Below are 24912 nucleotides of genomic sequence, written 5' to 3'. Positions count from 1 at the left end.
ACTAAACAGAGTCAATTATGCCGTTCTAAATTTTTCTTTAAAGGAGCCTTCCGTAGCAAGCATTATTATTATAAATAATAATAGAAACTATTATATAAGGTATGGAAAATAAAAATGGTGTTGAGGTCGCCATTCAAGACAATGCCAAGCTTTATAGAAATCATAACCAATAAATCAATCTGGAGTGCCCCTTTAATACATGTCAGATATAGATCACGTGGGTTGCTTGATCAGTGGCTTCTGAGGGTCAAAGTACCAGACCTCGACAAGCATGACTTCACACCTCTCTAAATGAGAAATCACATTTCTTAAACTCCTTGGAAGAAGATTAAAACTATACTCATGACAACATCATGTAGCCTACATCACTGACTGATAGTGACTTGAATATCTTGGTGACGCAAAACATAAATTCTTCAATTTTCGAGAGGATGAAATGTTCCTCTAATATGAAAAAAATGACAAAAGAGGATGAAATGTGAAATGTTCCTCTAAAATGAGAAATGACGAAAGCATCATCTTTTAGACAATGTGTATATGAGATGAAATCATTCTAAAGATAAGAGGAATATTTTTATTGAGGGAAAAGGAGAGAGGGAGGTTCGGGACAATGTGGTGGTGGTTGGGTGGTGGTGGCTGGTAGAGGGGGATGAACGGAAGCTGAACATGCAAGCACCTTGGATAAGAATGACTTCTTGATTCACCCTCAAGCCTTGCCCATTCCCCTGCCTTTGTTGTCTCCCTCAAGCCTTGCCCATACCCTTGCCTTTGTTGTCACCCTCAAGCTGTGCCCATTCCAATCCCTTTGTTGGTTACTATAGACCAGCATTACATAATATCGAGAAGGTCGATGAAAGAACGGTGGGCACACATTATGAAATGAAGAAATCAAAAACATTCTTCCCCAATGTTCTATTTTCACACATGTTGCTTTTTCGTTTTACACAGTTGTACTTCTCATGTTTTACAGCAAACCTCTCAAGAGTTCAAGGGTTACTAACGAAAAAAAGAGTACACCAAATAAAGAAAGAATGAAGACACTTTATCCAATGCGCTTTAATATTTTTTACTTTATTAATTCACCTTTTATTTAAGCATATTAATTAGTTGGCAGAAAAAAATGTTTTTTTTTTTCCCCATGAAAGACACAGATCTCCAAAATAGTAGATACACAATTAATATCTGTATGAAGTATTGCAATGCTGACCAAAGATTGTAATAAGAAGAAAATATCCGATCAGAAATGATTTACTATTTACAAAAAAAAACCCATCTTACCAAACTGTGAAGACTCCTTTAAATTTATAACAGCTGACAGATAAGGAAGAGAACCTCCACCCACCCACCCACCCACCCCCACCCACCCCCTCCCCAATCAACAATTTGTCTGCCAGACATCTTGTCGTATAAGCAAATTAGAAAATTTTGTGACTTTTTCCCCCCTTCTTTTGGTAAATCTACAATTATATGGGAAAATATTATAAAAAAAAAAAACATTACGAGAACCAACCCAAACAAGATACCTTATAGTTTACACGTAGTCATTCTCAGGTGCAAGGTTTAACAAAACCGTAATAATATAAGTATCTGTATCCAATACGGCCATAGTCAGTACAATACTTCTAGAAAATTTGATTCAATAGGTCCTTAGATATGAAACCATCTCCATAGCCCCCCCCACCTTCCCACCCCCCCCCCACAGGCAGGTGCAATACTTGAATCAAATCACATATCTTGTTGTTGCCTTGGCAACATATGTATAATTTAAGTATGTAAAAGTCAGACAGCCTGACGATTCAATCCCAGCAGGGTTCTTCTTCAAAGGCTAATAATAATTTTAATCATAAATAATATTTGATTTATATTTGCGCTTTATACCAGCGATAGGTTTTCAAGCGCTTTAACAGACGTTATATTAACCCCTGGTCAATGATGACCTGTCCCAGAGACAATCCCTCCAGTCGGCAGCAGTTATATACTGCACCCAATGACAAGGTACCAATTAACCCCCCCCCCCCTTGGATGAGGGGCAATTGAGCATATTGTCTTCAACATAACAAACTAGGCAGGAATCGAACCAGCGATCCTTGGATTACGAGTCCGACGCCTTAACAACTTGACCACAACACTCTTACTGATATGAACAAACTAAGAGCACATTAATAGAGACACAGATTGACAACCAGTGTCTTTTAATGAGATCAAAACGTCAAACCATCTTTACTTTTACATGTTTACCTGCACATGCTATGTTGCAGTAGACAAGCAGTTTACTAACAGTTTCTTTCCCTCCAATAACTTAAATGTTGGACAATGACCATACTAACTTTCTTTTGACTTACAAAAGACATCAAAATTAAGGTCATACATACTATTGATAAAGATCTTACATGGTGGCACAAATTGGTCAGCCCCTCACTAAATCTATGGTAACAGAACCGTTAATGCCCGTGAGTGTGTATCACAGAAAACTGCATAGTTGTGGAGATACCGGTAACTTAGAAATAACTCTCGTGGCTGTGATTAATAGCTACCCAAACATACACTTGAAGTAACATTATGTCAACTAATATTAATATAAAAGTAACATGTTTGCATTCTTAACAGTAGAGAGGGAGTTTTGTTTCTACCAACACAGTACAACATAATACTAGCACTGCTGGTGCAGTTCGCATTCAAAACACTGGATGCCAGAAAAAAGGCATCTCTACTGAAACCATGGACAGATATTTCTTGCTTTTGGCATTTTGTGAATTTTTTTGTTCTTTTTCAAGTGTTGAAAAGGGAGACATCCTTCTGCTTTTATTCCGTCCTAAAACTTGCACTTCCAATAAGCTGTGAGTTCCACGATAGCCTTCTTTGCGTAAATTCATTATAATACCCATGACACAAGCCCCATCATCAACAGCAAACAAATGCATAAAAGGCCAGACGAACCCTCACTTACTGTCTGCAGAGAATATAAAAAAATGTCAGCAATAATTCATCAAATATGTCTAGACTTATTAAATACTTTACCAGCATACTTCACTGAATTACCCCCACCCCCCCCCGAAGATGAAGAAGAGATAAAGCAACCCCAACCCCCTTACATGCCCGCTTCCCCCCCCCCCCCCCATGCACCCACCCCATTGAAATGGAGAAGAGAGAAAGAAAATCAAGAATTTTTACAATACTGAAAGGTTTCCAAGATGAACCTCACAGATCTTGCTAAAACAGAAACATAAGAATGAAAGAAACCAAGACTCTTAGAAATTCCTTTAATGATTTTTTCACTTGATATCAAAGCCAAAATTTACAAAACAAAGAACCTCTCTCTGAAAAATGCAAAATGAAAACTGCAAAGCCGACTGCTTATAAGATAAACATCTTGTCTGTCTTGAACTTATGATTTTTTCATATTTGTTCTTTAATAGCTGATATGACAGGGAGAAGAATGTAGAGATTAAACCAAACATGTCATTTCTTTGTCTTTGGTAAAGGACAACCAATTCTTGTCAAGTAATTAATGAAGCTATTAATGTGATGGTAAGACTATGTGCCACAATCTTCCAATTAATACTCAATGGATGATGAACTCTTACATGCCACATTCTACTCTCATACTCACTAGAAGATGGCACTTTGTGCCACATTCTCCTCATCCATACCCACTGGATAGAGTGTGTGCCACATCCTTCTCATTTGGATGGTGACATTGCTTGCCACATTCTTCTCATTCATATTACTACATGATGAGATTGTGTGCCACATTCTACTCTCATGCTAACTAGATGGCATTTTGTGCCACATTCTCCTCTTTCATACTCACTGGATGGAGAGATTGTGTGCCACATCCTTCTCATTCACACTCATTAGATGGTGACATTGCGTGCCACATTCTTCTCTTTCATATTACTGCATGCTGAGATTGTGTGCCACATTCTACTCTCATACTAACTAGATGACATTTTGTGCCACATTCTCCTCTTTTATATTCACTGGATGGAGAGATTGTGTGCCACATCTTTCTCTTTCACACTCATTGGATGGTGACATTGCGTGCCACATTCTTCTCTTTCATATTAATATATGAAGAGATTGTTTGCCACATGCTACTCTCATACTCACTAGATGGCATTTTGTGCCACATTCTCCTCTTTTATACTCACTGGATGGAGAGATTGTGTGCCACATCCTTCTCATTCACACTCAATGGATGGTGACATTGTGTGCCATATTCTTCTCATATTTCCTCACTGAATGTTGATATTATGTGCCACATTCTCCTTTTTCATACTCACTGGATGGTGACATTGTGTGCCACATTCTTCTCTTCATACTCACTGGATGGAGACATTATGTGCCACATTCTCCTCATTCAAATAATAAAGAGGAGAGGGAAGTTAGCAGAAGTAAATTCATATATCATTTTACATTCTTTCTAGAATACAATCACATCTAACCTCAAAGTTGATTCAGTCATTCCATTATCCCTGAAACAGTTTTTACTCAAAATGCAGCTTTTTAATCATAAATTTTAATACTTTTACACACAACCACCACAAATTCATAAAAACGAAATGAAATGGGAAAAACAAAAACCCATAAAACCAACGGGATGAAAAAACATCCAAAACAAAATTAGAAAATAGCAAATAATTAAATTCTTAGTAATTTATCAACTGAATATATTCATATATATATATATATTATATTCATACATATTTATACAAGATACATTTTTCTCCCCAAATATACTCTTTTTACTGTCTCTACTATACTCAAATATATCGTAAGCAGCAATTCGTTCCTTCTTCCGTTTTCGAGATAAAACTGTCGGCATGAGGTATTTGTGATAACACTTCCTCTCCTCCCGCTCCCCCCTCCCCTCCTCTGGCCCATCGCCTCCTTCATCCTTACATATACAAAACATAAAGCTTTGGCAGGAAGTGCATAGGTGTGAGCTATTTGCAACAGGACCCCTCTTCTCCCCCCCCCCCTTCTAACCCCATCGTGTCCTCATCCGACTCTAACAACCCCTTACTGTATTTCACTGTCAGGTGCATCGTCTTGTAATTGCTATATGATAATAAAGAGATAAAAAGGAAACCCTCTTTATATAGTCCGGTTAACGGTTTCTTCACAAAAACCATGAAAACATCAAATTTTGCATAAGAATGAATTAAAAGTCATTATTACGAACCAAGTATGTTTGATCTTCTGCGTTTTTTCCTTACCAGGTTTTGTTGCTAAAAACTTCAATAATACTGAAATTTGAACCTTTACAGGATACCGATACGATCCTATATTGTTTTTTTCTTTTCTTTTCAATGAATACATATGCAATAAATACAAACAAAAAAGTAAATAACAAAAACGCAAACAACACAATAACAAACTAATTGTGGCTCGCTGTCTGCCATTTTTAAAATTTTTTTTTTAAATTGAAAACAAGTCTGGAATAAAATCCACCGATTCTAGTAATATGGTATATGATTATGTTGTCAATTTGCGATTATTCAGCCCTGTAGCAATCTCAACCACTTTTCTTGAAAAATGACTTTCTCCAGAAGGTTACATGATTTATAGTTATCAATTCTAAACCTCCCTCATCGTCATATTGGTGACAGATGTAACAACAATCTTCCGTCCAAGGTGTTATTATTAATATTTTTATTATTATTAAAAACAGATGTGAAGGCAGATCAAACTAAAAATTGCCTTTTTTTAAGTGAGAAAAAAATTGGCAGAACCAAAAAAAATAAAGCAAAACCAAACTACGACACAAATTTATCACAAAAGGCCAATAATTATTTAATTGAGGAAGTGTCTTAGTTTGAGAGCAAATGTCATCACACAAAAATCATATGCATTAAATTTTCCTGATTCAAGTCCTAGGCAGTGAAGCAAGTAACGAATGTTGTCTGTAGGCATAGATTCTTCTTGATATTTATTCAAGTCCATTTTTTATTTCTCTCTTTCTATGTATATATTTTGTAATTGATTGCATTGCTGTAGTATTACAGTCATGACTATACAACACAGAAAAATGACAAGAAATGTTTGTGTCTTTTTTTCCTTTGGCATATTAAAGGGTAGGTGAATTAAATGCTTGCAAATCACAGCAAACAATTTTTAACTAGATATTATATAGGAATAAACAGGGAAAACAGAAACACAAAGACCCAAAAAACAAAACCAGAATTAAAACCAAATGAACGACTGGTAGTAAAGCCAGAACGTCAAAAATATACACAACAGGGAAAAAAAAAAAAAAAAAAAAATCTGCCACAAAATAGTGGCATCTTAAAATAAAAGACATTAATATAGCTAGCTCTCATAGAAGCATAAACCAATCCTGAGGTAGACAAGCCTTTGGTATTTTCTTTCAGTTCCTATCTTGATACTCCTTTCTCTTTGACCTGACCTTTTGAAATTATTTCCATCCAAAAATCTTTTCGCCTTCGATTCGGCATTCTTAATGTTGCTAACATCTATGTTCATGAAAAAAATTGAAAAGGGTTGCCAGTATATTTGTCTCAATTTTTCCATTCATTCACCTAATCAGAAGTGCACCCCCAATACTAAAGACAAACTTGCAGCTTTCAAATTCACAGGTGGGGGGAGGATGGGGGGAAGAGTTTATCCCCCTCCCATCTCCCCAAAACCCATCCTTCCATGGATATTAAAAGGTAACCAATTATGCTCTATTAGTTACCAATATCTATATCTATATATATATATATATATATACAGTAGATATATATATATAAAAGAGTGAAAACTTGCTGCATTTGCATATTTTTATTTTTTCCCAGTAATTTCAAACACAAGCCAAACAACCACTAACAACTCCATCAAACGAATGTGTTATGGCATGATTCTTTTACATTTCAATTCCATTATTCCACCAATATCTCAAAGATGGAAAAACAAATTTCTTATTTTTTTCTAGGTTACAAAATATAACTTTGAAAAATAGCTGATTGTATCACTTTAGCAACACAATAACCTATTGAAAATTAAAAAAAAAAAAAAGCTTTTTTGGTTTCTGATGATGATATAAAGTTAGGGACTACATATTGAAAGAGGAATTTGTGCAAGTGAATCAACGCAGAGGAAACCGAATTCAACAATCCAATGAGACATATTGACACAAGTGGTTTGCCAGCTGGTTAATACGCTAACAGGGCAGTTCTCGTCGCCGCCCAGCACTGACAGTATTTTTAAACATTTTTATATAAATTTGATGGTTAATTTAACAACTTTTACCATTACCAAAATATGGATGAATACTTGGCACAGACATTAGCTCCAGATGAGGAAAAAAATGATAGCACCATTTGCCATCATTTAACCATACTTCATTTGCAAACACTTTCCAAAGGGGATGGGGGAAACCCTTACCCATTAGACCCCTCTCCCAGGATGTGCCCGGCAATCAAAATATTCCTGGGCACATCATCCCTTCACTAATACATTCGGTGATGACTGCCTCTTTGTTACAGGAAACAACAGAAATCAAACCTGTGTGACTGTTTTATCATTTCTGTGAAGAAGCCATTCTCTCATTAAAAGTCTCGCTTGAAAGAGTTTTGCTGGTTTAGTACAAAATCGGCCTGGGTTACCAAGAGGGGTGGCGGGGGAGGGGGGAAGGAACTTGAGGTTATTGTGAAGGCGGTCAGAGGTGAATGGATTCTATCGATAAACGATCCCCAGAACGATCGAGAGGGGTGAGTGAACTTCTTTCTCTGTTCACTCTCGTCTCATATTTCCTCTAATCTTTAGCCCGTTGCTTCGGGTTCTCCATCAAAACTCAAAATGTGTCTTTTCTTGGTTGCACTTTCGAAAAAAATTTCTTCCGAGACCCTCATGTGAACTCTTGAAGACTCGCCGCCGCATGTCCGTTGACCGTCTTGTGGTTGTTGGCGTTATTGGTGTTCCCGTCAATCATTTGACCTTTGACCTGGTGTTCGGGAGGTCGTTTATAGAACAAGAGCGCCCCCAGGAAGAAGATGATAGAGACGATTTTCACGCAGACCGCTAGGACCAGCATCGAGCGGCTGAATTGTTGGTTCTCGTAGAGCCAACATGTGTCGTTCACCTCGTTGTCGCACGTCGGCTGCTTCAGGAGGCAGGCGTCGTCGATTATCTTACCGATTATTATAGGTCCCGGTACCGTCCCTGTAGGATGGGTGAGGATGAAATTCACAATTGTCAAGCCTAAAAATCATTCCACGTTGGGCTCATAAAATACAATCAATTTTTGACCCCAAAAAATGTCCATCCCCAGAAACCTTAATTGGGCTTTGAAAAAGTACCACCCATCGGAGTTATTTTTCTTATGCCCATTAGGAACTGCGCTTACGAGAATGGTAATGAATACGATTTTACTCTTCAAGTCGCCATGGCGACCTCCTTGATGTGACTTTATAGATAAGTGTACCCTTGCAAATGGAGACAGAAAATGCTTAGTTGTTCAGGAATTATGGCATTCTCCGTTTTATCGGGATGTTAAATATGGCCCAGATTATGAGATATTAGCCTGAAGGTCCACCTGCATTTTAAATCAAGCAATTTTTTCTAACAATCCCCTGAAAAACAAAAATGTTGCAAATTCTACTAACCAAGTGCTCTGTATATCAAAGATTGCAGCCCGAGGGCGAAGGACCTCTGTGAGTGAGAAACACACCTGAATAAAAGACAAGAAGAAAACCATTAGAAGGATTCAAAACAAACACAGATAATACCTAACACATGGATAAAGTGGCTGGAATTTAAACAGATGATTTTTTAGTTCACTTTGACAGAAAAATGTAAAAATAAGTGCAGAGAACATTGACAGCTACCTAAACGTTTGAAATACATCTGGGTTTCAAGCATAAATAAAAAAAAAAATTACATGAGCCAACAGTAAAAAGCTATTGAAGTGCATTTGCCCGGACAATATCACAGATCCCTTACTATGATCCCAATTTCCTGGAGTAGTTGAACGTTTAGCCGGTAAAGAGAGGTTACATTCCACCAATTATTATTCCTCGAGAGTAATTAGTGACAAGATATTGCAATGTGATTTTCAAATAGGACTGTCAAATATTATCTCTTTTAAATATGTGTTTCACATTGTCCTTTACCCAGAAAATCCTTTTATCCATATATATGTATATATATATGTGTATATATATATATATATATATATATATATATATATATACACATACATACATACATATATATATATATATATATATATACAGGTCCCAGTGGAGGCTGGAAGTTTTTTCATTGTTCTTGATTTTCCAACTCATTACGATTTTCAATATATATATATATATATATGTTTATATAGACATATATATCTATATATAAGTTTGCAACCAATCACTGTTCCGTAAGTCCGCAGATAACTAAAACATAAGTTTCAAGAAACACTCTTCGTTCTAGGCACGGTAGAACGAGAGTGCTAAGGTTGTGGGGAGACAGGTAAGCGAGGAATGAAGAAATTCATAAGTCAATCTGGACACACTCTTGACAGGTCAAGTGTCTTATTGTCTTCCCAGGCTCAAGGCAAACAAAAACTCTCTCCCTTAACGAGCACTTTTGTAATCGTGCTTGGACATCTTTAAACAAACGAGCCAAAAAAACGAGAATTACTGTACCTCTTTAAACAAACTAGAAACAAGAATTACTGTACCTCAGAGTTGCAGTCAAGGAGGGCACCACTGCGAGGACGGTAGCAAACTCCAACAAGAAGAGCATGATGAGAAATATGGGCAGGGATTTGCAAGAAGAGCCACACTTCCCTGATGTGACCATACTATCATCAATGTCAATTCCTCCAATGCATGTACAGTTGGTATAATATACGGTTCCATCCTGGAATCATTCAAAATAATAAAAAAACAAAAATGGGGTTTGAGGGCAAGTACATCATTTTAGTTTATTTATTTATTTATATATATTTATTTTTTTGTATCCAATTTGGAGTAATTACAGCCTTTGTTTATACATAAATCTGTCCACTCTTTCAAGGTCTTTGCTTATTTGATGTTGTCTAACAATTGCCGTTTTTTTTTTTTTTACTATGACCTCGCTTTCTTTTCTTAATTTTTTATCATGTACCATTATTTTTTTGTATTGCCTTCCTCAGCTTTTTTTTTCATGTGCTTCCCTATTAATAAACTGCTTGAAAATTGATACTGGAATAAAAATAAAAAACATGGCAGTTATAACAGGTTGGCAATTTGTTTTCTCTAGTTTCTTCACAACATAAAATTAAAATATTAATACACAGAGTTCACTTTACTTAAATCTGATTCTTTCTACTTTAAATGTATCTCCCCCCCCCCACTCTTTTCCCAACTCCCTGCATTGTTGTCATGAATGCAGTCCGCATGTTAATTTCCAATTTAAATTTAAATGAATGCCTTCCGCATGTTAATTTCCAATTTAAATTTAAATTAAGTACACATTTTAGTCCAATGGTTTGATTTGTCAACACACTGTCATTCCATCAAGGAACAGTAAGTTAAACTGTCTACTTCGAAAGAAGCCTGTGCCTGTTGCCAACCTGATAAAAAAGTGCTACACATGCAGAAACTTCTCAATTCCCAAAGCAGCAGGATGCATTTCACTATGAAACTTCCATAATCATATTTCCCAAGATTCTTTCGAGATATGGAATAAAAAGGTACTATTTCTCACGAGAAGATGTGTACTTCATGCATATCTATATGAAAGAAATTACGAGAATGGTCACACATGTTGGTCTTTTGTATTTGAAAGTACCATAACTAATGGGATTCAAAACAACTTGTTGTGACGTGACTGTGTAAAAGTAAGTTGGCCTGACGTTCCGATCCTAGCAGGATCTTCTTCAAAGGCTAAATGACAAGTAACAGTAAAAGAAGGGACAAAAAACACGCACAGAATACAGACAGGTTAATGAGCGAGGTGAACACAAAGAGATAGATGTAAGGGCATTAGTAGACAAGGGATGGAGAGAAGAAAGAAAGAAACCAACAGGGGAAGAGGAGAGGTAGGAGATAAACAGTGGAGGGACACAATTCACTAACGGTATACTATATTCATGTCATGAGATGTTACTAACATGGTAGACACAACTAGTGGTGTTCAGGTCCCCCATTTTCAATGTTACTGCTTTGGTTTATTAATGTTAGATAAAAGATCTAGTATTAATTGCCAATGTCCTTTTTCTTGAGTTATTCTACCCATGTTTAGTAAATGCTGTACCAAATTCTCTCTTAAAATTTTATTTTCTTGAAAGTGACTAAAATCAACCGACCGACCTAGGATGGGCTAACAGAAAAGATTCTTGCATGGCAGTGGCATCACCCAAATGCTTAACAAACTTCATAAATCCATAAAGTAACAACCGACCTATAAACCCGAACTGGTTATAAAATGCGAGATGCCCTTAATCTCACCTCAGACTTAGTCGACAGTTGGCAACCAGCCCGGCAAGGTGAGTAGTAGATAACCCCATCTCCGCAGATTGGTTGAAACTGGTTATCGCAACTGCAATTCATATTACAGACGTCGTCCAGGGCAACGGGACCTTCCAGGTCCCTGGATCTGCAAGATAAACAGGAAGAAAAGAGAGGACGTGATAGGTGCAACCTGTGGTATATGGTAGGATGTGAAGGTGAAGGGTGCTGGAGAGGGGGAGGAGAAGGGTACTAAAAAGGGTGGAATAGAATGAAAAGATTTAATTCAATACTAAAATAGTCGATGTGGATGGTGGGGAAGTTGGGGGATGTTTTTTTTTGTTGCTTGTGTCATAAACTTGGAGGGTTTGGTAAAAAAAATGGCCAGATATATCCATAACGCTCCCTCGGATTGTGAAGATATTACCAGAGTCACGTCTCGATAAAGTTCCTGCTAGATGCATCAGTGTTTTGTATCATACTGAAGACATTTGACTTTATCAATTCCATTCTAATAATATAAATCTTCCCAGAAAGATCATCCATAACATTTAAATCACATGTGGATTGTTTCCGACGACTTCCTCGCCCAATGGATGAACCGTTGCCATCAAAGTGAAAACAGATTATCTTTCCAAATCGAGCGGAACATATCAACTAAACAGAAAATTAAGCCCCATCGATTCTTTCCGAGGTGATTGATAACCTTGGAAAGAATCGCAGGAAAGTGGAGGGAACTATGTTTCCTGTTTGACTCCCAATTGAACGATGGTAAAAAGGTAAAAGCAAGTTAATTATGTCGTGCTCATGCCCTAAAAAAGGTCTCGAGTAGCTCGTCAGAAATTGGAATGCTCAAAATTGGATAAAAAACTTTTGCAAAAATCCTTACTATGAATGATTCTGGAATTCCAAAAAAAAATTTGTGGAAGTTTAAAACTAGGCTAAATTGATTGTCTCAATGAAGATACTTCTTTTTTTCTTAAGAAAAAGTCACCCAGGATAGAGAGCCTGGGTGAAGAATCAAGATTTGAGTGTGGCAGTAAAAACATGCCTCATGTTCGTTATCGGCTGTCTAGTTTCTATAAAGGTTTCTATAAAAGTTTAGATATAGGTAAATAATTAATTACTTATACATTAAATATTAGCTACGTTAAGTCTATAAATTTTTCAACTTTTTCAACTTATTTATAATACAGCATATCATGAAATTTATCAAAACCAACTCAAATTTCTGCTTTGGATTCTTCCTATTGAACATCCTCTATTGAAATTTTCTTCTAAACATGTTGCATATGCATTGATGAAGAGACCAATGAAAAAGCGGGTGGGTACAAAATTTAAATGGGTACTAGCGATGGTTTATCTTTGGACTAAAAGTGTTATGTATTTGAGTTCCTGGTATTCAATCTCTTTTGTTTCCTTGGTGCATGACCCCAAGTTTCACCATGATCATGTTGGTGACCCTCCAGTAGTGAATGTTTTAGCCTGGTAGAGGGGCTTACATGGAGGAGGTATGGCCCAACCATTTGAAAAAAAAACATGTTGTATGAACATGGACTCTTAAATTCAAAATGGTGTCATATTAGGCAACTTTTGAAACCATTTTCCTCCCAGAATTTTCCACTTTTCTCTACAAATATCAGCAACAATTCTCGGTTTCTCCCAAATATTTAGAGACCCTCCATAACATTTTGTCAACCCTAAAATGAGTCACAACCCACAGTTTGGATACTTGGTTCTAAAGTGATGGAATTATTAAAATTACTGTAAAGAAGAGGATTTTTTTAACTTAAAAGGTGTCACAATGTACAGGTCACAGCTAAAATGGATTTCTGAGTTTGAAATGTCATTTTTGCATCTAAAGTAGAACCGGTGACACCAAGAACCAGTAACACCAAGTACCAGTGACACCAAGTCCCAGTGACACCAAGTACCAGTGACACCAAGTACCAGTAACACCAAGTACCAATGACACCAAAGAACCAGTGACACCCAAGACTCACCTGCCATTGTAATCTACGGTGACTCCAGCAAATTTGGGATCCTCGCAACTGATGAAGAAAGCACTCATGAGGAGAAACGAGACGAAGATTGTCCCGAGACAGAACCGCATCATCCCTATGTACTTGAGGTTGAATCTCTTGACGATGTAACCCCCGGCAACCGATCCACCTACACCAGCTGGGATGACAGTTAAACCTAAGGAGCAGAAAAGAATTATGGGTAATCTATTAGTGTTCGACCGATGATCGGTTAGACAATCGGCATCGGGCCGATTATCAGACAATCGGTAAATAGTGGGCATCGGCAAAATCCATTGCGCTACCGATTATGTGGAACCGATTATTAACGGCATCGGCCGATTGTCACAGGAATTAATTGGTAATCGGTAAAACTGATTATCAAATAATCGGTCGAACACTATGATCTATAACATCCTGCTACAATGTAAATTAAAAATTAACAAAAAACAAGTCACCTCAACAAACAAAACCAATGTAATCCCGTTTCGGCTGTGAATTGATTTGGAGCCTTTTTACAAATTATGAGGAATATGAAAATTTGAAAACCTTTTTACTTTGCAGGGTAGAATCTATCTTGTATCGCTATGCAAGATGGGCAGTTTTTTTGTGTGTGCAGGAACCTCGATTAATTTATATGAGACAAAGTGCAGAACCATCAAAACTTCTATGCAAAATGCGAATGCTAAAATTAATTCATTGCTGCTATTTATTTACCACAACTGCCGGTATTTTCAATCAAAGCATTTGCTCCTTCTTGGGGAGAAAAAAATTAAAGCTGTTTTCTTACCAACACCAATGGATGTTAATCATACTACAAAAACAGTTGTAAGCCTCAAGGATGGTAGATTTGGAAGGAAGAGGGGAGGAAGTAGGTGTTGACCCCTAAAGTAGGTCAGTGGGGGGGGGGAGGTGGGGGGAGGCAAAGTGCTAAATTGTTACCAACTGTTGTAGACTAGATTAAGTGCATGAGTAGAATAGAGGCAGGTAAGAGAGGAGTGAAGTCAAACAACTAAAATTAATTCACTGCTAATTAAATTAATTAATTAATTATAAATTAAAGCTGTATTCTTACCGACAAGGATGGCTGCCCATCCTGATGAGAGACTGAACTGGGATTCTAAGAACTTTGGCGCAAAGACAGCGAACCCTGCTAGGAGAAACCACTCGGTGGCCGCAGCTCCGCTGATACAGAGGAAAGGAATGTTCTTGAGGAGGACAAGACAGGCTTTCGGAAAATCCAGGAGACTTTTACCGAATCCGGCCCTCGCGGAGAAATCGGAACCTCCATGGGCCTCGGAGACCCTCTCTTTCTCCAAACGTTTCGATCCTGACAGAGAGGGTGGGTGAGAACAGGTAAAAATAATCTAAAACAGCTCTAGACTGGAACGATCTCGAGTTGTATAATTCCGTCTCGTTAAGTTGCCGTTAGTACAAATGGATTAAGCAATGGAAAAGGGTAATTACAGAGTAACTAGCTGGATACAGCCACCACGCTAAATCAACAGCGGACTCTGTCATATCGGACTTTTCTAGTTCCACTAAACTTGTCGAGCCCGCAGTCTCTGAAGTCACCGGGAATTCCCAATTATTGAAGACGACATATTTTTAAACATATTTTCACAACTAGTACATAGATTGGGATACATGTTTATGCTACCTCAAATCTTTTGCAGATCTGTAGACAGGAATAAAACCACATGCATACATTAGGACCCAGAGCCGTATCTATGGGACTGTCAGGACCGTTATTTGGACAACGCCCTATGCCTGTCAGGACCGTAATATGGATAGCGCCCTCTGCCAGTCAGGACCTTTATATGGACAGCGCCCCCCTGCCTGTCAGGACCGTTACATGGAGAGCGCCCTCTGAATATCCATCATTGAATAGTTAACGTTACCACGTATGTCATTGTTTCTTCTATCGTGTTGCAAGTATGTCCTTCATATCAAGAATTAAAATTCTTTGGTCATTTATAATTCGTTTATGCCTCATCAAGGCCATGAGCTTCAATTCGACTAGTTCTACTGCACAATGACTTCAGTGAATAAGTTTGGTCACACATCTGCTATAAGCTGTCATACCTTTTTTTTATTATACCTTCCTTTGAAAACAATAGATACTTATCTCATTACAAAATGTTATGGAAAATGATCAAAATGCAAACACAACTGCAGTTTTCATACACAGGAACCGTTGTACAATATAAGAGACCAAATACAGAACCTTAAAACATTGCTATACAAAACACTAAATAACTCCTTGAAATAAATAACAGGAATGAAATTTGAGGTTCCAGGTTGAGCAACCAGCACTCACCATAACATATATCATAACATTTAGCAATTCATTCCAGAAACCCTTCAATTATCCCTTTACTAATCAAGGGCAACCCGCATGGTACTTTTGCACACCAACAGGGGAAAACATACAACAGTATATTTCCCCTGCTTCCACACACACAACCCGTTAAACAGAAGCAACCTTTCACAGAAACTGTCTCCTTGGCACACATTGCAATCGGGGATGGAGTATATATACTGTGCTGTTTACCTGGTAAAGACTTTGGAAATGCAAGAAACGGCAGGACTAGACTCAGCGCGAGAGCGCAGGTGAGCAGGAATCCGATCCACCAAGCTCCAATGAATACCGGGTTATCTTGGTCGATACCTGATCTGTGTACAGCAAGAACAAAAACAAATTGAAGGTCAGTTTTAACGCAAATATCACAGTTATACACACACACATATATATATATATATATATATATATATGCTGGTTGGTTGGCGTCTATCTTGGCGCAGAGTGCTCTATGTCCGGAGGACAGAGCGAATTATAGGTTGAGACTAGTAGTTGTAACTCAGAGTTTCACGCGTTGAGCGATCATCCGACAACTATATATATATATATATATATATATACGGTATATATATATATATATATATATATATACGGTATATATATATATATATATATATATATATATATATATATGTTGAGACTAGTGGAACACTAGTAGTTGTAACTCAGATATGATACTTCAGCTATAAGACAGAACATTCTCCTCCTATCTTACTCATTTTACAGGTGGTCTCCAGACAGTATAAACCTACGTTTAGGCTACGTAGCAATGGTTCGCAGGAGGATTGGTTCAGTTTCCTAGACACCTTTAATACCAAATAAGGCAGAGCTTCCATTAACCTGTGTGACAACGAATGGCACAACAATGAGGCAGCAATATGAAAAAGATTTGGAGAGCTTTTGAACCCAAAATCTTCACCTGCATGGTTGAAGAGGTTTGGATTCACATAATACAGCTGTTTTGCTAAAAGCATCTTTTTGCTTATATTGATATTGAGAAATTTTATGATCTGAAGCCAACAGAACTTAAACCTTGATCATTCTTAGCCTTTAAACCCCCCCCCCCCCTCGTCTGTTCACAAGTTCTCAATGTTACAATTTTATGTTCACTCGAGATGACGGTAGAATGAGGTGCTAATGTTGTGGGGAGACAGGTAAGCGGGGAACCAAGTAAATTTGTCTTACTCTGATATATCAACTCTAACGTCTGTGTAGATGCCCAGAAGGAGCCCTCCGAGAAGATAACCGATGGCAGGACCCAACAACGAGGCTCCGTTAAAAATACCTGAGGACAGCCAGAAAGGACAAAAAATAAAACTCATGAACATTTACAGAAACTGGGATATATTCATCCAGTTTTAAAAACACACAACCACCAAAGAGAACGCTGCTGATGGGTATGGGGGGATCACTAATATATTCCCAAAGTAGAATGAGGGGAGGGGAAGGCAGATGCTATCAATGCCCATTAAGATAAAAATATATATGTTTCAAACTATTCTTCTGATTTGTACTATAAAGACAATAACAACTAGAAACAAAAAAAAGTCTGCTTAAATTATGGTCAATACGGACTAATATATTAAACTCTGTCCCAACTGTAGACCATTTGACAAACATTGATTCAGTTCAAATATAGCCCAAAAGTCCTTGGTCTGGGTAATTTACGAACGACAATACTTGCCTGTCTCCGGGATACATAAGCACTATGATCTACCTAGCATACAAACTGGTAACATTCTTGCACTAACCACCACCCCTCTCCGCCACCCCTCTCCCCATCCCCAATGACCCTCTCTATGGTCACCACCCTCATCCTAGCTTATCTATCCATTCCTCAACATTAATTAATTTCACAAATCAATCAGTACAATAACTGACTAATTAATGACCTCATTTAAGCAGAGATATACACAACTGTGAACTTATTATCAATGATTGTTCTGTTAACAATATGCAGTTTATATCGTATTTGATTATACAGCTTTATCATGCTACTTACAATGGAGATCAAATTTAGTTGTCAAACAAATTTTAAAGAAAATGCAGTTCAAGCAATCTTTCCATCAATCCATTTTGGTTTCAAGCTATTCACATTTAATGAAGAGTATGCTTACTATCATGTTATATCTATCATATATCATATAAGCAGGAATTAATAAGTGATGATGCAACTGAGTCGGCAGAAAAATTTAACTGAGTCGGCAGAAAAATTTCAGCTGACAACAAAAATGTACTGTACTCCTACAACCTTCATAAAAAAAAAACTAAAAAAAACTGCAACACTACATAAATTTCTCTTTCACAAGTAAACCTTCATGTATAAGTGTTAAATTTTTTTTAAACCATTATCAAGCATAATTAAATTGTACTTAACTACATGAAGTAACAAGCCTAATGACGGCTATTCTTCTCCAATAGAACTCACAGTACTGTATGTAAAACACTGTGGCAAACAGACACTGCACGCTGCCTGTCCATTTACCTAGATATATTAGTCTGATCATATTTCTACTCAATCAGGACCACCATATTTAAATCATTCCCAGGGTATAAATTATGTTCAGATAAAAAAAAATCCCTCTTCAGGCAATTTCACTATTATTAGATCAAATACCCCATATCCTGTGGTTAGATTCACAAACACTCTGGAGGGTCTAGATCTGTTCCAGTATGTGGTTTAAAGGGACACCCGCATCTACCAAGGGCAGCTACTGTAGCGCCCCACATGGACACACCGTACAAATCTGTGTGTTGGAGCTCTGCATTCAGGATCTAGCCATTCAGGATCTAGAGCAGGGGTGGGCAACCTTTTTGAATGAATGGGCCAGATATTAGGAGTGAAAAATTGACTGGGCCGTACCTAACCAATGACCTGCTGTTGATTTAAACCTTTGATTCCGAGGACTTTCAAGCAATAGGCGTGTGTACTTAATCTGTATTCACGAAAAACATAATGTCAATACAGTACAGTTGATAATTAATGGGGATAATAGGCCTACCTGACAGCATCATTAGTGCCGATAAATTCTAAGCAGCTAGCTCGTTTTTTGTGATGTTGTAAAATAGATTGATTTTTCTTTTTCTTGAGACATGTCACAGGCCGCAAAAAAATCACTGGCGGGCCGTCCCGCGGGCGGTAGATTGCCCACCCAGATCTAGAGAAATTTTGTGTTCAAACTCTGCGGAGAAGTTTTCAAGGCTTTCAGATTCGAGCTCTTTGCTTCGTATCATATATACTAGATGCATCCCGTTTAGAAAAGCTGCTAGTATGTAGTACATCTTCACATGTGTGTAGCAAGATACGCTTTTTGCACACATATACTGTATATAGAATTTTGCATTAGGTTTGATTTCAAACTTATTTTCAAACTTTCCCGCAGTTTGACCAAGTCATTTATTTGGGTACTTGATCCTCAATCTAAAGGTATAGGCTGCAGTTTGCGTATGCTACAGTGTGTTAGGATAATAGTTTTTGTCCCCGAGGTAGAAAAGAAATCAGGGATATTTCGCGAAGTCGCGGAAAAAGCTCATGCCTGATATACTTGATTCAAATGGATGGCAGCAGACTTATAAATAAGAATACAAATCCCTGAGGGCGAACTGCCTGATTACAGGTGAGTACGGTACCGTAATACAATACCGTAAAATGTCAGTGTCTGGGGTGTGGGGGGCGGGGAAGTGTTGTGCTCACTTGGAGTAAAAGATATGCAACGAAAATATGACGAGGAGACAGGTACGTGGACTACATCTCGCAAGCCACAGGAATCGGACGATATCTAAAACTTTACCAGGTCACCTCGGGCCACAGCAAAGCGAGAGTGCCAAGGATGTGTGGGGACAGGGTAGAGAGAAAGCAAAGTGAGGACAGTGCTCTTTTGGAATACGGTATTATATTCTCTCGATAACTTTGTGAACGTCCTGCCACATGAGTTACAAACCAATTAAATACAAACTCATCAGCAACCATGCACCCCCTTTAAAACAGACCATGCAATTTGGAAGATAAAAATTAACCAAATTTGACAGGATTCTAATAGCCTGGGAGAAGTTAAATGTCATAACTTTTGGATTATGACTTCAAATGATGGCCTGCTGGTTCAATATATCTACACTTTCTCGGCTGTAGGCCATTTTCATCTGGATTGGGAAATTATACAGAAATTATTTTTCATATAAATTAAGTTTAGGAAAATCCTGAAGGGTATACTGACGAACGTTAACGATGATTGTTCAACAAACAATTATAAACTGGGAACTAACTTCATGCAAAACTTTGATTAGATTATTATTTAGATTTAGATTATTATTCTGTCAAGTTTAGAATTGGCAATTGAAATGTAACCATTGGCGTCGCTAGGGGGTGGCCTGGGGGGGCAAATGCCCTCCCCCACAAAAATCGTGCCCCCCAGATGCGATTTGTAGTGTTAAAAATTTTAATCAAGCAAGAAACTTTAACTGCCTCAATTAAAAACATGAATATCGGACAGACTAAGCCCGAAAATTCTCGAACATAAAGTTACTTCAAGTTGCAAAATATAGCACCAGATTGCATGTAAGGACCCTAAATTAATCAAAATTCCCCTCCAGGACGGCATTCAAAAATAAATGCCCCCCTAATAAAGTGTTGTGCCCCCCCTTGTGCCCCCCAAGATTAAAATGTCTGGCGACGCCACTGAATGTAACACATTTGAAAGAGTGCCCCCTTTGACTCAATATTTTGTAACTTTTGCATAAACGCACAGTATAATGGTTCATTAGCTTGAGTGTTCATCATCTGGTTTTACTTCAAGTAACTTTCAAGTAACACTTTGCAGACTACTTTATGAACAAAACTCAAACTGAGACAATTCACATCTCACAGGGGGAAAAAAAAGCCTAAATAAAGATGGTGCGGCGGTTAAAACGCTTGTTTAAGGGGGAGGGTGAGGCCGGGCAATACCATGACGACCTTTAACTCACCGATATACAGGCCCGTCAGCTTTGGTCTAACGTTTTCGTCAATGTACGTCACTCCGAGGGTGTAGAGGGGGGCCGCGCCCAGCCCGTGCAAGAACTGGGCAAGCACAAACACCCAAAAGAAATGAGAGAGCCCGGCCTCCGTACTCTGGCACGCATCCTTTGCTTCCCTGTCCGCACTGCAGAATTCAAACTCGCCCGACGAAATGTCATGAAAGTCGGTCAGATAGTGCGGTAAACTGAAGACCAGCGATCCCAAGGCAAATATGAAAGCGCCGATGGCCAACAGCTTCGGCTTGTGACGGTTCTCTCCAAAGTACGTCACGAAGATGATGACCACCATCACCGAAAAGTCGTACGCGCTGGAGATGGAACCGCTTTTCGTGCTCGGCAGTTGGAATCGCCTCTCCAGCGTGGTCGTGACAACGTAGACCAGACCGTTCACCGTGATGCCCTGGGTGACGGCGAAAAGACACAAGAAAAAGAGAAACCAGGGGGGACGGTTGAAACACTGCAGCATCCGCGGCCTCAGGCCTCCCCAACCGCACTCGACGTCTTCTCCCTCGAAGTCTGTGATGCTTTCGCTCTCCGCAGGGACAGAGTTCTTTGTGGTGGTTTTCTGCTCGGTCTGCGGCATGCTGTCGTACTTAGGCGGCGAGTCCTCCACGGACTGAGTAGAGGAACTGGCGTTATTGCTGTCGTTCATCGCCGACGTTCCGTTGGCGGCCATCTTTCGGAATGTTTCTTCGGCTGTCGTTTTTTATTCGAATATAATCAAGTGTGTTTGTTCTTCACCGGATGAGATTCTTACATCTCAGTGATCCATCGAGTGGCATTTATTAATTCAGAGCTCTTGTCATCATAACCGTTTACGCATCCATCGTGGCTGACGTTGAATATTATAGTTGGAATTGTACCTGTAAGGAGAGCACAACAAAAAATAACAATAATTTGAACATCATCCATCACGGCACCATGCATGCAGGGCAAATTTTTTTTTTTTTTAAATCCTTAAAACGGGGCATGTTACAGTACTAGGAAAAGTGACCCTCTATAAACCTTGGCAATGACCTCCGGGGGGTGGGGGTAGGGGTGGGTCTGCTCTCAGCCAAAAGTCTTCTTTAGGACAGGTTTACAAATTTTGGAACAAAGTCACCTGCCCTATGACAGCTTCTGTAGCGTAAACTTAACTTTGAACCCACTGTACCGTATGTGCCCAGATTGATGGAATTAGATATTTTAATGTTTCCTTAATATGTTACCATTGAGATATTTAACTGCCTGTAATCGACTTGTTGAAACAAATATATCTTTGATATTTACTGCAGTATGGTAGACTGTGCTACTGTACAGTATGTTACTAGGCAGAGAGAGAATCATCGGTCGCCGCAGGGACCAAATTTACAATCCAAATACATCTATCTCTTTGTGTTCACCATGCTCATTAACCTATCTGTATTCTGTGCATGTATTTGTCCCTTCTGTTACTGTTACTTGTCATTCAGCCTCTGAAGAAGATCCTGCTAGGACCGAAACGTCAGGCCAACTTACTTATACACATCAAAATACTTTTACCCAACAGTATCTTCTTTCTGAGGTGCTGTTGACATGTACCGAAGATTAAGTCCCTGTGTGAAAACAATTTTCAATAAAAGCCCTCAAACTAAGTCATTCAGCACATGTATGCTTCTGATTCTGTTGTCACATGGGCTGCACGCAGTTTGAAGAGTAAATATCCCACTGTACGTTTGTTTAGATAGTGTGCTTTAAATGAGGCAATATTTCAAAACCCTTGATCAAATGAAAACAGCTGGAGAGCTTAACCCCATGTTATTACAGCCCACCCTGTTAGTAATACACACCTTTTGTCTGATGTCTGTCTAGCTACCAGAGTTACATGCTGCCCTCCTTTCCAAATGTAAGGGGGGGTGAGCAAGTCTCCCCAGGAGTATTGTTAAGTAAATATCTACCACTTTTTTAGGGACACAAAGAAAAATACTTTTGATGGAAGGCAAATATAGTGCTCACCCCATGGGAGGAAGGGATGACCTTTATGTCATGTAGTGAATGCAGAGAAAGGCTCCAATAGCCAGGGAGTTGCTATAGGGATGAACACAATATATCCTCTACAATACAGACTACCAGGTCTCCCACAGCACTGGTACAATACAGTACAGCTGGGGGGGTTATTGTCATGATAAATTCACTAAGTACATTAAAATAACAGAACTATCGTTGTACTCTATTTTAAAAGTAAGGTGCTTTCTCTGACCTACAGTACTGTATTTTTACACAAAACACAGTACAACTGTCAAAGACGCTTTTCAGGATCCATAGCAAATCTACAGTATATGTGGCACACTGGTTGAAAGCCTGCACAAGATTTCAAGCATTGGGGATGGGGAAGGGGAAGGGTGAGGGTGTAGCAGGGAAGGGGAGGGAAAAAAATTCTGCACTTATATCATCACTGATGTAATCAGAGTTTGCTAGTACTGTTGTACAGTATGTAAATGTGCTGTGTACATACCTCTGCTGTACACTGTGCAGTATATACAGTACAGGCATTTATATAGTAGGGTTATCTTTCTATCCTTTAGGTGATTTATGTGTTAAAACCACCATCAGATGAAATAGTGCAAATACTCCATGGTATTACTCAAATATATCTAGATCCCCAGGAGGGCTCTAAAATCACAAAGTGTCTGGTTTACTGCTTTACTGTATGAGAAACTGTGGGATTGTGTAGAACACTAAACAGTGGTACAGTATACTTCAATGCAATATATGGGTGTGTTGTGTTATTTTATCTACAGCTAGCAATATTAGTGAAAAGAACTGCTGTCATTAGGTGCTACCAACTATTCTGTACATGTGTAAATTAGGTACTGCAAGTACCGCTATTGTATTATGAACAGGACAAAAACCTATTAATTCAAGTTTCATCGTTTAAAATGTATTTATTTCATCTAATTTTTTTTTAGGGGGGGGGGCAGGGGTTGATTCCCTGGCATTGCATGTTTGACAGAATTAACTAAAGACATTTACCTTGTTTACTGCCATTAAATATGCATTCCATTTCAAATATCAAAGTAAATACAGGCACCTTTATACAGAGCTCATGAATATTCAACGATGGTATATATGTGACAGTGAACTCACCTGTCTCCACCTAACAACTGCAAAGTTTACCAATTGCAGGTTACAGTAAAGCACTACACTATATACAGTAGTGCCTTGTTTTGGCCTGCATAGCCGGACTCTCTGTTAATTTTCACTTTATGGCAAGAAATAGCTTACATGGAAATAAGAGATTAAAATGGCAAGATAAAGCTTTGGAGGCCTCATTCATGGATTATGGACCACTTCCAATCTGACACATACAACTGTACAGTGTAAACTATAACTTCCTTAAAGGCACAACTGAACTTAGGTCTAACTACAGTATGAATCAATGCATATATAAACTATAGATATATATACTTTCAATTAAATTACCTTCCTTCCAAACCTATGAAAGCTAATAGTCTACTTAGCAAGCCATATCACCTTATGTCACATATATACCTTCAAAGGAAACCAGCCAATAGATGCTATATAGGTAGGAATTCACTTCAAATTTATAATCTTCTGTTTGTTTCTTAAATCACACAACAGGGATATAAATACCTGTAGGGTCACTGAGATTCCTAACAAATCAGTTTATCAGAGTAGATATATATTTAATATATCCTCATTTTAGTTTCAAGTGGGTCAGGTATTTTGCTGGGTCAACAAGATCAAAGTCTCTTACTGTGCTGTCACCTGGTGATTCTTCCCATGGTTTTAGCTGCTGTTGGCTTGCATGAATCCTTAATAGACAATCGTGTTCCCTATCTTCGCAGCATGCATCATATAATATGTACCCATGCAGCAGAGGTCTACACTGCAAACTGAATCAATATTCATGCAAACATGTATACATACATTCAAACAGAATAGACACATGTATCCTAATTTTACAGTTTACATGCTGGTTAAGTTTCCAGTCTATCGAAACCTAGGAATACGGGGAGGGGAGGGGAGGGGGGGACCTTTATTTAACTTGAAGTTGCCTTAAATTGCTGAAAATTTAGTACAATTACTATAGGTCAAAGCAACATTT

General features: G+C 38.3%; 1 protein-coding gene across 5 annotated transcripts in view; it reads right to left on the bottom strand.

The window, feature by feature from the left end:
• Nucleotides 1-3125: 3125 nt before the first annotated feature.
• The window catches only part of LOC139984645 (solute carrier organic anion transporter family member 4A1-like), a 59751-nt gene continuing 37964 nt past the window's right edge, over nt 3126-24912 (bottom strand). For all 5 annotated transcript variants that reach the window (XM_071998622.1, XM_071998620.1, XM_071998623.1 and 2 more), the window contains 9 exons: nt 20775-21688; nt 16998-17097; nt 16005-16126; nt 14526-14780; nt 13433-13628; nt 11430-11577; nt 9677-9858; nt 8610-8674; nt 3126-8166 (listed from right to left, as the gene is read on the bottom strand). In XM_071998622.1, the coding sequence (XP_071854723.1) occupies nt 7853-8166; nt 8610-8674; nt 9677-9858; nt 11430-11577; nt 13433-13628; nt 14526-14780; nt 16005-16126; nt 16998-17097; nt 20775-21501 (2109 nt within the window). In that variant the 5' untranslated portion in view covers nt 21502-21688 and the 3' untranslated portion in view covers nt 3126-7852. The remainder of the gene's footprint in view (nt 8167-8609; nt 8675-9676; nt 9859-11429; nt 11578-13432; nt 13629-14525; nt 14781-16004; nt 16127-16997; nt 17098-20774; nt 21689-24912) is intronic.

The sequence above is a fragment of the Apostichopus japonicus genome, chromosome 17 (genome assembly GCF_037975245.1).
Source record: "Apostichopus japonicus isolate 1M-3 chromosome 17, ASM3797524v1, whole genome shotgun sequence".
In the NCBI taxonomy this organism is placed as follows: domain Eukaryota; kingdom Metazoa; phylum Echinodermata; class Holothuroidea; order Aspidochirotida; family Stichopodidae; genus Apostichopus; species Apostichopus japonicus.
This window is presented reverse-complemented; position numbering and strand designations above follow the sequence as displayed.